The 12971-nt window shown below is 34.3% G+C and overlaps 1 protein-coding gene across 1 annotated transcript in view; it reads left to right on the forward strand.

The window, feature by feature from the left end:
* The first annotated feature begins 3471 nt into the window (after positions 1–3471).
* The window catches only part of cnbd1 (cyclic nucleotide binding domain containing 1), a 60403-nt gene continuing 50903 nt past the window's right edge, over positions 3472–12971 (forward strand). Inside the window, exons 1-4 of the mRNA XM_067377160.1 lie at positions 3472–3493; positions 4025–4088; positions 4227–4331; positions 11361–11480. Of these exons, the coding sequence (XP_067233261.1) occupies positions 3472–3493; positions 4025–4088; positions 4227–4331; positions 11361–11480 (311 nt within the window). The remainder of the gene's footprint in view (positions 3494–4024; positions 4089–4226; positions 4332–11360; positions 11481–12971) is intronic.

A 12971-nucleotide genomic window follows, 5' to 3' on the forward strand; every position in this document is an offset into this window, starting at 1 on the left:
ATTAGTTTTTGTTTCTTTTAAATATTACAATTTGTGTTTTATCGTTATTTGCTTCTACTTAAACATAATTGTCAAAGCAACATTTTCATTTAGTTTAATATTTGTATCTAATATTTTTATTTTATTTTAGCATTCTTTCAATTAACAAAAATGTTTTTAATAGTTTTAGTTTTAATTAAAGCTGCTTCTGCTGTCTGCTGATTTTTTTGTGTTCAAAATTGACAAAAATTATATAATGAGTGAGTACATCATGAATCCATTTTCCAAACCGCGTTTTTGTCTTATCCAGAATCACTACAGTACACCTATAATAAGTGCTTATATTCGGACTATTTTAGACAGGTTCGGGTCGTACCACTGCGGAGTATCACAGTACCTCCGTGACTCGTCATAGACATAAACAGAGAGAAGTAGATCCGGCTACAATGTTCTTCCGCAAGACGCATGCAGTTTTGTTTATTAAAGGATTAGTTTAGCCAAAAATGAAAATTCTGTCATTAATCAGGCTACTCACCCTCATGCCATTCCACACCTGTAAGACCTTCATTCATATTCAGAACACAAATTAAGATATTTTAGTTGAAATCCGATGGCTCGGTGAGGCCTGCATAGGGAGCAATGACATTTCCTCTCTCAAGATCCATCTACTAAAAACATATTTAAATCGGTTCATGTGAGTACAGTGGTTCAATATTAATATTATAAAGCAACGAGAATATTTTTGCTGCACCAAAAAAAACAAAAAACAAAAACGAATTATTTAGTGATGGCCGATTTCAAAACACTGTTTCATGAAGCTTTGGAGCATAAATGAATCAGTGTATCGAATCAATATTCGACTCTCGCGTGTCAAACCGCCAAACTGCTGAAATCACGTGACTTTGGCGCTCCGAACAGCTGATTCGACACGCTGATTCATAACGCTCCTAAGCTTTCTGAAGAAGTGTTTTGAAATCGGCCATCATCACTATGAGTACTCATTTAGTTTTTTTGGCACACCAAAAATATTCTCGTCACTGTATAATAATAATATTGAACCACTGTACTCACATCAACTGATTTTAGATGTGTTTTTAGTAGCCTAACGTTACATTAAAGGTACAATATGTAAAATTTGTGCAGTAAAATATCCAAAAACCACTAGGCTAGTGTTATATATTTTGTCCAGCTGATTACAAACAATATCTCTAATGTTTTCAACTACTTGTAAATCATGAGAAAATTCCCATTCTAAACAGTGACACGGGGCAGTGCAGTCGCCTGTCAATGACGTCAGTTACCTTTGTTACCGCCTTTACTGACGTACAAACCACATGACAACAGTGCCATGGACAAATGCGGAAGTAGTGTCTAGCGTCCAGCAAACCACTAGCTTGCTTCAAGCAGTTCCTTATTTACTTCTTGCATGTTTTATGGTGGATTGTGTTACTTATTTATTGGAACATAATTACTGTTTACCATCTGCCGCTGGTTCTGTCAACAAGGACAGCTCCTGTAAACTCATGACCGGAAAAGCGGAAGCGGCGCCGGTGACTGTGTCATAATAAAAGTCCCGCTGCTCGTGAGGCGTGTGTTGATCAATCGCTCCAGCTCCTCGTTCAGCTCCCGCAACACTCGTTCCTGCTCTGCTTCATACTACAGTAAAGTTAATAATCGTATCCACGAACATGAGTTCTTCCAGACTCCAATCCCTATTCTTTTGCACCGTCCATTGAGATGGAGACCACATGTCCCAAGTTTCCGCTCTAAAACTTGGCGTTATCAAACTACGCCTTTGTTTTGAATAGGCTTCTAGCGACCTCTAGCGGAAAAAAATATCACAAATTGTACCTTTAATGGATGAGGAAATGTCATTGCTCCCTATGCAGGCCTCACTGAGCCATCAGATTTCAACTAAAATATCTTAATTTGTGTTCTGAAGATTAACGAAGGTCTTATGGGTGTGGAACGGCATGAGGGTGAGTGAAAGAATTTTCATTTTTGGCTGAACTAACCCATAACTGCCAGAGCGGCAGAATAACCCTGATGTGTATTTGAAGAGTTTATTTGCAAAAACAGATAACTCCATTTTTATGAATTCTCACAAATCATGTTTTTTTTATTGTGCATTCCAAGTAATAACAATCAAACTGCAGTTGGGCTGTTTTGATTAAGTAAAGATAACTCTAAAAAATACAGGTAAATTAAAAAATTAAAATTCAGTGAAAGTATGTTTTATATATATATTAAAAGTTTGTTTTTTAGCAAAAGCAGATAACTCCAACAGTCGTTTTTTGGCAAAAGCAGATAACTCCACATTTCATGTTACATAGTTAAACAAAACCCAAGTAATTGCATTTAAAACACTCTCAAACACACATGTGCACACAAACGCACACACACACCCACCCACCCACGCGCGCGCGCGCACACACACACACACACACACACACACACAGATCGGCACACACACACGCACGCCCTCTCTCTCGCTCTCTCGCTCTCTCTCTCTCTCTCTCTCTCTCTCAAACACACACACACAGATCGGCACACAAGTACACACACACGCACTCATCCACACACGCATGTGCGCGCGCACACACACACACACACACACACACACACACACACACACACACACACACACACACACACACACACACACACACACACACAAAAGGACAACCAATTTTTCAGCATGTAAGTCGTGTATGGTGTACAAGGACTTACAGGAGTCGAAATCATAAATCCTCGATCACTTTTAGTGAGCTTTGATAAAACTTCCCTCAGCTAGCACGTCTTTTTGAAGTGACTAGAAGCCTTGTCACCTGACCTGAATACTGCGCGCTGATTCGCTAAAACGGACTTATCGGTTTCTGTACACAAACAACAAGGGCGCTTGTCGGCTTCTGCTGTAAAACGTGAACTTGCGATGCCTGAAAGTGGACAAAACCGGCTCTTCTGACAAAATGGATTTAGGGTACAGAACGTGCTATATATGGAGAATAATGCACAACACTTAGTTCATTTTTTTAAAAAATGGCGTTTATCGGTTTTTGCAAATGAACTCTTCATTTATTTATGTGTTTGAATTTAATTTTCTTCATTGACTGTTTCCCACGTCGTGGTTGGCGACAAATGACCGCCTTTATGAGTGCGTCGATGAATTTATGAATGAGTGAATTCAACCGAATTGTTCAAAAAACACCGATTCATTTGGGAGTCAAATCAACTGATTTGTTCAAAAACATTTGATTCGGAGACACTCGACGCTTGGCTTCGGTTGGAAGTAGTTTTATGGCCAAACAAATATAAAGCGTGCCATCTCAACAAGAGACTAATATCACACGTTTTATTAATGATTTAACGCGATACCCTTGTTCTGTAATATGAGTATGTGGTTGTTGCCATGACGCACAGCAACAGGCCAAACATTTCTCACTGTTTACATGAGTCTTGTTATCATTTGCTGCAATGACACTTCAAACAGTCATGCGCCGAAACCGACATTCAGGTACAGAGAAATTTCGAATCAACATGTTTAATAATGTAAGAAGTCAGTTATATTGTACATATCATCGACTACTTCATATTATGGTCTTGGATTGGGATCCAATCCCTTTTGTAAATGACAACAAGGCTATTCTGCATAGTCCAGACAGAGGGGATCGACTGGAGCTGGTTGTCACACAGTCTACTGAATCTTTTAATTCGGTAAAATAAGCTTTAGATTTGATCTTTGAAGTCTTATATACATAACACTACGCCATAAAGTCTTGCCTGTGAATCTCTATTGAGCATTTCAGCCTTTAGAAGAGGGAAGTTGGACATTTGGGAGTCCTTCTCCCTTTGATGGAATAGAAAGTCCAAAAGAACAGCGTTTATTTTAATTTTTTTTGTCTTTAGAGATTTTCACACATTTGTGTAATTGTAACAATTAGATATAACCCTTGTGACAGCTAGCCCTAATCCTCCCAAAAATTGTACAAAGATTTTTGTTGCTTGTTACTGATCTGCCAAATGTGGCTTCCTACTTTTATTACAGCTGAGCAAAGACTTGCAGACATTGACTACACACAGCTGACACAACTAACCCAGCTAAATGAAAGGTAGAAATGGTCATTAATGTGGTAAATTAATTTTTGTCATTTTGTCTGAATGTTTTACTTGCTTTTGAACTTGTTAAACTAGTTTCAATATTCCATTAAAAAAATAAAAATGTGTAACATTCTCACTTTTCTTCACAGTATTAGTTCTTCTGAAGAGGCCCATAAAAAATTCATGAAACTTTATCAAGGAATATTCCTGCGCCCTCAGACATCTTTACCCACAATACAGCCCGAAAGTAAGATGTGAGTAACTATTTCTTTAATATTTAAAAAATTATACAAATTAGTAATCACAGTACGTATCATGAGATCATACTACTAAAACTAGTTGAAACTTTCACTAAGTAAGGAAAAAGTAAGTTTTGCATAAAAGTCTATGGGGCAGACATTATGAAGTCAGTTATTTACAATGCAAGAACACCATATTCCTAGAGAAAGTGCAGCTCATGTCTGCTTAGTTTCAGCAAGCTGTTCAAGATCAGTTTCAGGTAATGCTGTAATCTTCTTACCTGGAGAAGTAGTTTATTCAGCTGCAAAACTTAGAACTTAGTAAACACCATAGCAAAGTAAAGCTCAGAATTAGATTAGATTACCTTATAAATCAAACAAGGTGATCCAAATGTAATCAAATTAGAATATACTTTACAAACACATTAAAGTAAGCTTCGATTAGAGACCTGTTTTGTTTGTAATGTCCCTTAAGCTATTAAAATTTTTTTATTGAGTATACTAGAATAGGTTAACATGCTTTAAAGGTGCCCTAGAACCTATTTTCAAAAGATGTAATATAAGTCTAAGGTGTCCCCTGAACGTGTCTGTGAAGTTTCAGCTCAAAATACACCATAGATTTTTTTTAATTCATTTTTTTAACTGCCTATTTTGAGCCATAATTACATATGCAACGATTAAGCGCGCGGCCCCTTTAAATCTCCCGCTCCCCGCCCCCGGGTGCTCTCGACATGTTAAACAGCAAACACAAAGTTCACACAGCTAATATAACTCTCAAAATGGATCTTTACAAAGTGTTCATCATGCATACAATACATCGTTTCCTGTGAGTATAGTATTTATTTGGATGTTTACATTTGATTCTGAATGAGTTTGAGGTTTTGCTCCGTGGCTAAAGCTAACATTACACACTGTTGGAGAGATTTATAAAGAATGAAGTTGTGTTTATGCATTTTACAGACTGCAAGTGTTTAAAAATGAAAATAGCGACGGCTCTTGTCTCTGTGAATACAGTAAGAAACTATGGTAACTTTAACCACATTTAACAGTACATTAGCAACATGTTAATGAAACATTTAGAAAGACAATTTACAAATATCACAAAAAATATCATGATATCATGGATCATGTCAGTTATTATTGCTCCATCTGCCATTTTCCGCTATTATCCTTGCTTGATTACCTAGTCTGATGATACAGCTGTGCACAGATCCAGATGTCCTGCCCTTGTCTAATGCCTTGAACATGAGCTGGCATATGCAAATATTGGGGGCGTACATATTAATGATCCCGACTGTTACGTAACAGTCTGTGTTATGTTGAGATTCGCCTGTTCTTCTGAGGTCTTTTAAACAAATGAGATTTATATAAGAAGGAGGAAACAATGGAGTTTGAGACTCACTGTATGTCTTTTCCATGTACTGAACTCTTGTTATTCAACTATGCCGAGATAAAGTAAATTTTTCATTCGATGGCACCTTTAAGGGATAGTTCACCCAAAAATGAAAATTATCCCATGATTTACTCACCCTCAAGCTATCCAAGACTATCTTCTTTCAGACAAACACAATCAAAGATATATTTAAAAATATCCTGGCTCCTCCCAGCTTTATAATGGGATTTTGAAGCAAAAAATGGGTCTTTGTATAAAAAATATGACGAACACGGAAGCACAGATGATTAAGCAAAACAAAACACAGGTCACGAATTAGAAGTCTAAAATGAAAAATTTTAAATAGAAATGGTGGAGGAGAAGAGGAGCTTGAATTTGTTGCCCAGCCCTGTTTGTTTAAACCACGAGAGATCTAAGGCTTACGCTACTCCTACATCCCTACAGACGTGTGGATTACTTTATTGATGGATGGATTCACTTTTTTTTGGCTTCAAAATCGGGCCCCCCATTCACTGCCAGCTTGGAAGAGCCAGGATATTTTTAAATATATCTCTGATTGTGTTTGTCTGAAAGAAGAAAGTCATGTACAACTTGGATGGCTTGAGTGTGAGTAAATTATGGGAAAAATTTTCATTTTTGGGTGAACTAACCCTTTAATGTTCAAAAAACACATTATTTTTCACATACTGTACATTATTGCTGCACCTCTATTCCCAGTCTGTCTGAAACGCTGAAACGTGTGTTTCCAAAAGCCAACTATGGTCTTAATTTCCATCATTACCAATAGAGTTTAATGAAACTTGGGACCATAGTTGGCTAACGATGCTTTTGGGAAACGCACCCCTGGTTTCTACAAAGCCTGTTCTTCTTAAAAGCCCAGAGTGCTATGATTGGCCAGCTGACCCAGTGCATTGTGATTGGCCAAACACCTCAAGCATGTATCAGAAATGTAACACCTATTACCATAGTCATGAGTTTTAGCTTTCAAGGCTTCTAAAGCAACTGTAAACACACAGTTAATAATTGTTGTTAGTTTTACTGCATCAGTTCGAGCCTGAGTCGAATTTTGAAAATACGGATGATCAAGCAGATCAATCTGAACCAACTTTGCAAGCGCAACACATTTTCACAGTGGTAAATAGCCTTTGTGTATAGTTGGCACTAGGGCTGTCAAACGATTAATTGCGATTAATCGCATCCAAAATAAAAGTTTGTGTTTACATAATATATGTGTGTATACTATGTTTAATTATTATGTGCATGTAAATGCACACACATACATGTATATATTTAAGAAGTATTTGCTTGTATATACTGTATATATATTTATGTAATTTATATTATATATAAAAATAAAAATATTACATGTATAAATATAACAAATTTTCTGTAAATATATACATGCATGTGTGTGTATTTATATATACATAATAATTATACATAGTATTCACACACATATTATGTAAACACAGACTTTTATTATGAATGCATTTAATTGCGATTAATCGTTTGACAGCCCTAGTTGGCACAAACGGATACATTACACACTAAAGAAAAAGGAAAACATTAAAAAAGCAACAAATGACCCCTTTAACCCTAAATCAGGCAACGTGACTCACAAGTCACATTTTTTTATTAAATCCTTTTATCATTTATCAATGCCTGGTCTGTCTCAAGTATGCTGGTCACATGATTTGCTTCAAGTTTTCAGTGATCTATTAATAAGCCTGATCTAAATCCAACATGGCTGCCAGTGGTGGAAAACATTTAGATTTTGAAGTAGATAATTATATATTAAACTTACTAATTATATTACTGCTAACATTAATTCTGAACATTGTCTTTGGGTGCTGTAGAAAAAAAATTTGTCATATGTTGTTTATGTTGTTATTTAGCACGTTTTGAAATGTATGTGACTCCTGAGTCACGTTGCCTGTTTAGGGTATAAAAAAGGGATTAACCCTAAGAGTGGAAAAGTCTAAGGTAACCATATTAAAAAAACTGTTGCTCCCTTTTTTGAGAATATACGTAACACTACACTAAATTTAAATGGTTGTAATTTAAGAATGTTTTAGACATAAGTTTGGTCTTGTTTTTTTTTTTTTTAAAGAAAAAGTAACTTCAAAAAATGATTATATTTACTGTAAATCAAATGTACTCTACAGTCCAGTCCAAAAGTTTGGAACCACTAAGATTTTTAATGTTTTTAAAAGAAGTTTCGTCTGCTCACCAAGGCTACATTTATTTAATTAAAAATACAGTAAAAAACAGTAATATTGTGAAATATTATCACAATTTAAAATAACTGTTTTCTATTTGAATATATTTGACAAAGTAATTTATTCCTGTGATGCAAAGCTGAATTTTCAGCATCATTACTCCAGTCTTCAGTGTCACATGATCCTTCAAAAAACATTCTAATATGCTGATTTGCTGCTCAAGAAACATTTAATGTGTACAATTGTACAAAATATTTGTGTACAATATTTTTTTTCAGGATTATTTGATGAATAGAAAGTTGAAAAGAACAGTGTTTATCTGAAATCTAATCTTTTGTAACATTATAAATGTCTTTACTGCCACTTTTGATTGATTTTAATGCATCCTTGCTGAATAAAAGTATTCATTTCTTTAATTTCTTTTCAAAAAATAAAAATAAAAATTCTTACTGACCCCAAACTTTTGAACAGTAGTGTATAAGGCTACAGAAGCTTTGTATTTCAGATAAATGCTGTTCTTTTGAACTTTCTATTCATCAAGGAATCCTGAAAAAAAAAAGTACACAACTGTTTTCAACATTGAAAATAATCATAAATGTTTATTGAGCAGCAGATCAGCATATTAGAATGATTTCTGAAGGATCATGTGACACTGAAGACTGGAGTAATGATGCTGAAAATTCAGCTTTGCATCACAGGAATAAATTACTTTGTCAAATATATTTAAATAGTACACAGTTATTTTAAATTGTAATAATATTTCACAATATTACTGTTTTTACTGTATTTTTAATTAAATAAATGTAGCCTTGGTGAGCAGATGAAACTTCTTTTAAAAACATAGTGGTTCCAAACTTTTGGACTGTACTGTAAATGTTTTATATAAAATGTATATTTTACAAAATAAGTTTTACTCTAAAATTACTATCAAATCAAAGTCATATGTCTAACCAATTTGTGTTCTAAATTTTAATTTAATATCACAAAATGTAACTTCCCATGAGATTTTTAGGTGTTGTACCAAAAATAGCCACTGGGTGTTTTTTTAATGCATTCTCCTGTATCAAATTTATACATTTCAGTCTCAATATCAAAAAACAGTTGGCAGATGGGACCGTGAGACTCAGAACTTTCCAATGATATGTGTTTTGTCAAGATTAGAATTTTTTTTATTTTTATAAAGTAGTTCAAATAAATTGTGTAATGATATATAATTTGTCAACATTACATCAGGTAAAGCATAGGATATAATTGTTTTAAGCATGCAGTGGCAAGTAGGCCAGTAACAGTTAACAGATTAATGACTTGGTCCTTTTTTTATACCCTAATCAGGCAACGTGACCTGGGAGTCACAACTCCAAAATATATCAAATATTTCAAAAATTCTTTTGGATATGTTTTACTTAAGCTCAGATGATATAAAAAATATCATGAAAATATTTTTTGCTTATCATTTTCCACTCTTGCCTGTTTAAGGGTTAAACAATGTCCCATTTAAATTTAGTGCACTTAAAGTATTAGTTCTCACTTCAAGGCTGAATGAACAGCATTTATTTGAAATAGAAATCTTTTGAAACATTATAAATGTCTTTACTGTCACTTTTGATCAGTGTAATGCATCCTTGCTGAATAAAAGGAATATGTTGAGCACTACTGTTCAAACCTTTGAACAGAAGTGTTTTTGTTTTATTTATTTTTCAGCACTCCTCTGCATTCAGTTGTAATATTACTATTTTTTGCATCTTGCTGATAAGAGTGCGCAGGAGCAGTTTTAGGCCTTACGTCAAACTTGCGTCAATATTCTAAATATCGCCCTTGTGTTTTTTTGGAAAGTCGCATCTTGTAGAGTGAAAGTCACAAACAGGAAGTGTTTATAAAAGACAAGTGGGCCGCGCCCCTGCAGAGGCGTGACGCAGAAACTGAGGACCTGTCTGTCATTTCAGTCCCACTGTAGTCCCACTCAGAGATGTTCTGAGTAATGTTTACAGTCTTCTCAACAGCCTGCTGGAGCAGCAAAAATGAATGTTCTTGTGGGTAGTGACATATGAGTCATGGCTCTAATTGGCTGGAATATAGATCTGCTCCCAGTTGGAATCGACGTCTTGAATAGCGTTCACAAAAAAAGGTTATTTAAGGATTGGCATAAATGAAAAATGGCAAGTGATTATCTTGTAAATCAACTTTAGGACTGTGGTTAAGGTAATTCTGATTGAATGCACTGCTTAATGTGGCTGCGCTTTTTAGTTATGCTGTTGAGCAAAAGTTTGGGCACACCTACGATTCTTTATTATTTCTTTTACCAAAATATAGAATAATATAAAGTCGTCATTAAAACTATAAAATCAGTAATATAAAGGGACCATTTTGGATCAAGTCATGCGGTCAATATCATGTGACAGGGTGTGATATCATTCAGACACCTGCAAAGGACCACATGAAGCATGAAGCAAAGTACCCGAAACATCAGGTCATTTGGTACAACTGCTATTAAACTTTGAAAATGTTGTAATATTTAAAAAAAACTTGTACTAAATATAAAGTAAAAAAAAAATTAAAAAAATTATTTTTCTTTTGCTAGCTAACTAGCTAGCTAGATATCAGCTTGTTAGCATTGTTTGAAAATATCATCATTCGGTATAACCAAAAGTGTCATTCGGTAAAACTGAAATTTTGGTTAAACCGAATGACTTTTTGGTGACAAATTTTGTCCATCTTGGAAAAAAAAAAGAAAAAACAGTCTTAATTAATTATACAAACCACATAATCTCATTGTTAACACTTAATACAATTTCAAAATTAATTATATCTCCATTATGTTTTTTTACACTTTTAAAAACCTTATTCGTCAATGACCCAACTATTCATCGAACACACCATTAGAAAGTATAATGCATTAAAACATGACAAACAACCGATTTCAGATGTAACAAGGAATCTGCTAATATTATAATGCATTTTGACTTTTGTAACAATTCTTTATGAAAAGACATAATGCATTGTAACATAATTGTGAAATACTTTTATAATGCATTATACATAATAAAGGCTTTAAGTTGAGTGTTTACTGTAATATATTTGCGCTTTTCAGGTTATATTTAACCGAAATAAAATAAAAATAATGAATAAAATTTATTCATCGGCACAATTTATAAGCATTTAGGCAGAACATTTTAAAAAACACAGAATGTTTTTATGATCAGTAAAAGTCACTTGACTAAATTCAGTTCAGATATGAAGTCTGAAGTCATTTGAAGTCTTGTCATGCAATCACTTAAAGTATAACTCTTTTTTATTTCTTGCAGCCCAAACTGCACTTCATCATAAATATCCTCATTTATTATATTCCGATTCAAAAGCACAAACTGTGGAATTGGCAAATGATGGATATAAACTTTATGAGAATCATCTGATCTTCTCTATTGCTCTTGGCAGCAAACCTCCAGTGAAGCTGAGACTATACGAGTCCATCCAGGAGGTCAGCAGACATCAGCCACATGGAAAACTGGCTCAGGATTCATTCATGAATCATGTGATTAAAGCCCTTAAGAAATTGTGAGTATGACTAATGGTTCTTTGTTGGTAGTTTAAAGGCCCTCTGGACATGTTGATGATCCTAATGACTGATATAAAATACAAGTTTATATGGTTTGTTAGGCCTGATTTGAAGCTGCTGGGGTGAATCTCATGAAGTCTAAGTCAAAAGTCACAGTTAACCCAAAAAATAAAAAGCGCAGTTAAATAAGCACATATTCTCTTGCAGTTCTCATTACTCTACTGCAAATTTTCAAAATGCAAAACAAAATAATAATTGTTTTATTATAATATATTGTTAAATATATCTTAAGTAGTATAGTATCATGCTAGTATTTGTAGTACTGCATTTAATTTATGCTGATTTTAATAATAAAAACAATATTGTGTCCAAACAGGACAACTCTCATTACTGCATTACAGTAATGAGAAGAATCAACAGATGAGAATTAGAAACATCCATATGCATTACGCTTATGAGAATTTCACAACCAGTTTATTATTATTAGACCGACACTGTTTTATCTGTTTATATTTTATAACAATGGTGATAAAATTGACATCTGACTGTCCAACATCCAGTGCTTCCATCTACCAACAGAGGGCAGTGTAGCACCTTTTCAACATGCCAAACCATCATGGCTTAATTCTGCTCAGGGCCACATGTATCCTAGCATTTCTTTGGTTAATATTTAAGCGACAGTTTTAATTAGTTTTATCCATATGAAAACTTTGGCAAATTAAAATCGTAGCTTTCATAAAAAATGAGGAAGACATTTTGAGAATTCACTGTTGAATGACATCTGGTAACACTTCATTAAGAGCATAATAGAGGATGGGACTAATCTCCTGCCCTCTCTGCCATTATCTTACAGCGTTATCTTAATTCATATTGATAGGCCCTGTTTTACTTTCCTGCTTACACAGTTCATTTCTGAGAATATCTCAGAGAGGGAGAAAAAAATATAGCTTTCTTTTGTTGAGCAGTGCAGGACTGTGGGATTGGGGTCTCCAAATAGTATTTCGTCCTCTTTTTATATGTTGCTTTTGGGTGTTTGGATATCGTTCCTTGCGATATAATCTCCCTCATTCATCCACTGAACTTCCCAGCGATAATGGATCTGTTTTTTTATAGGTTGTTCTTGAGCTTTGTAGGACAGTTAGACAACAGAGACACAGGAAAGAGGAAATGGAGATCTTTCAGTGGAAGATCAGAGCATGGTTGGTGTGAAAAATTAATATGAACTAGATTTTTATATGTTCTGTAGAGAAAGCCCACCCCCAGGTATCTATGATAATTTGCTCCCCATATATAGGGCCCTATGAATTTTATTCATAGTACATAGTAAGCATAGTAAGTGTATGCTTACAGTAAGCTATATTCTTAACTATCTTTGGAAAGTGATGGACTGTTGAATCAACCTTTAAAATAAAATAAAATAAAATATTTTTTTTTTTCCAAAATCTGTTTTTTTTTTTTTTTTTTTTTTTTTCCTGGATTCCGTTACTTTT

The sequence above is a fragment of the Chanodichthys erythropterus genome, chromosome 23, assembly GCF_024489055.1.
Source record: "Chanodichthys erythropterus isolate Z2021 chromosome 23, ASM2448905v1, whole genome shotgun sequence".
Classification (NCBI taxonomy): domain Eukaryota; kingdom Metazoa; phylum Chordata; class Actinopteri; order Cypriniformes; family Xenocyprididae; genus Chanodichthys; species Chanodichthys erythropterus.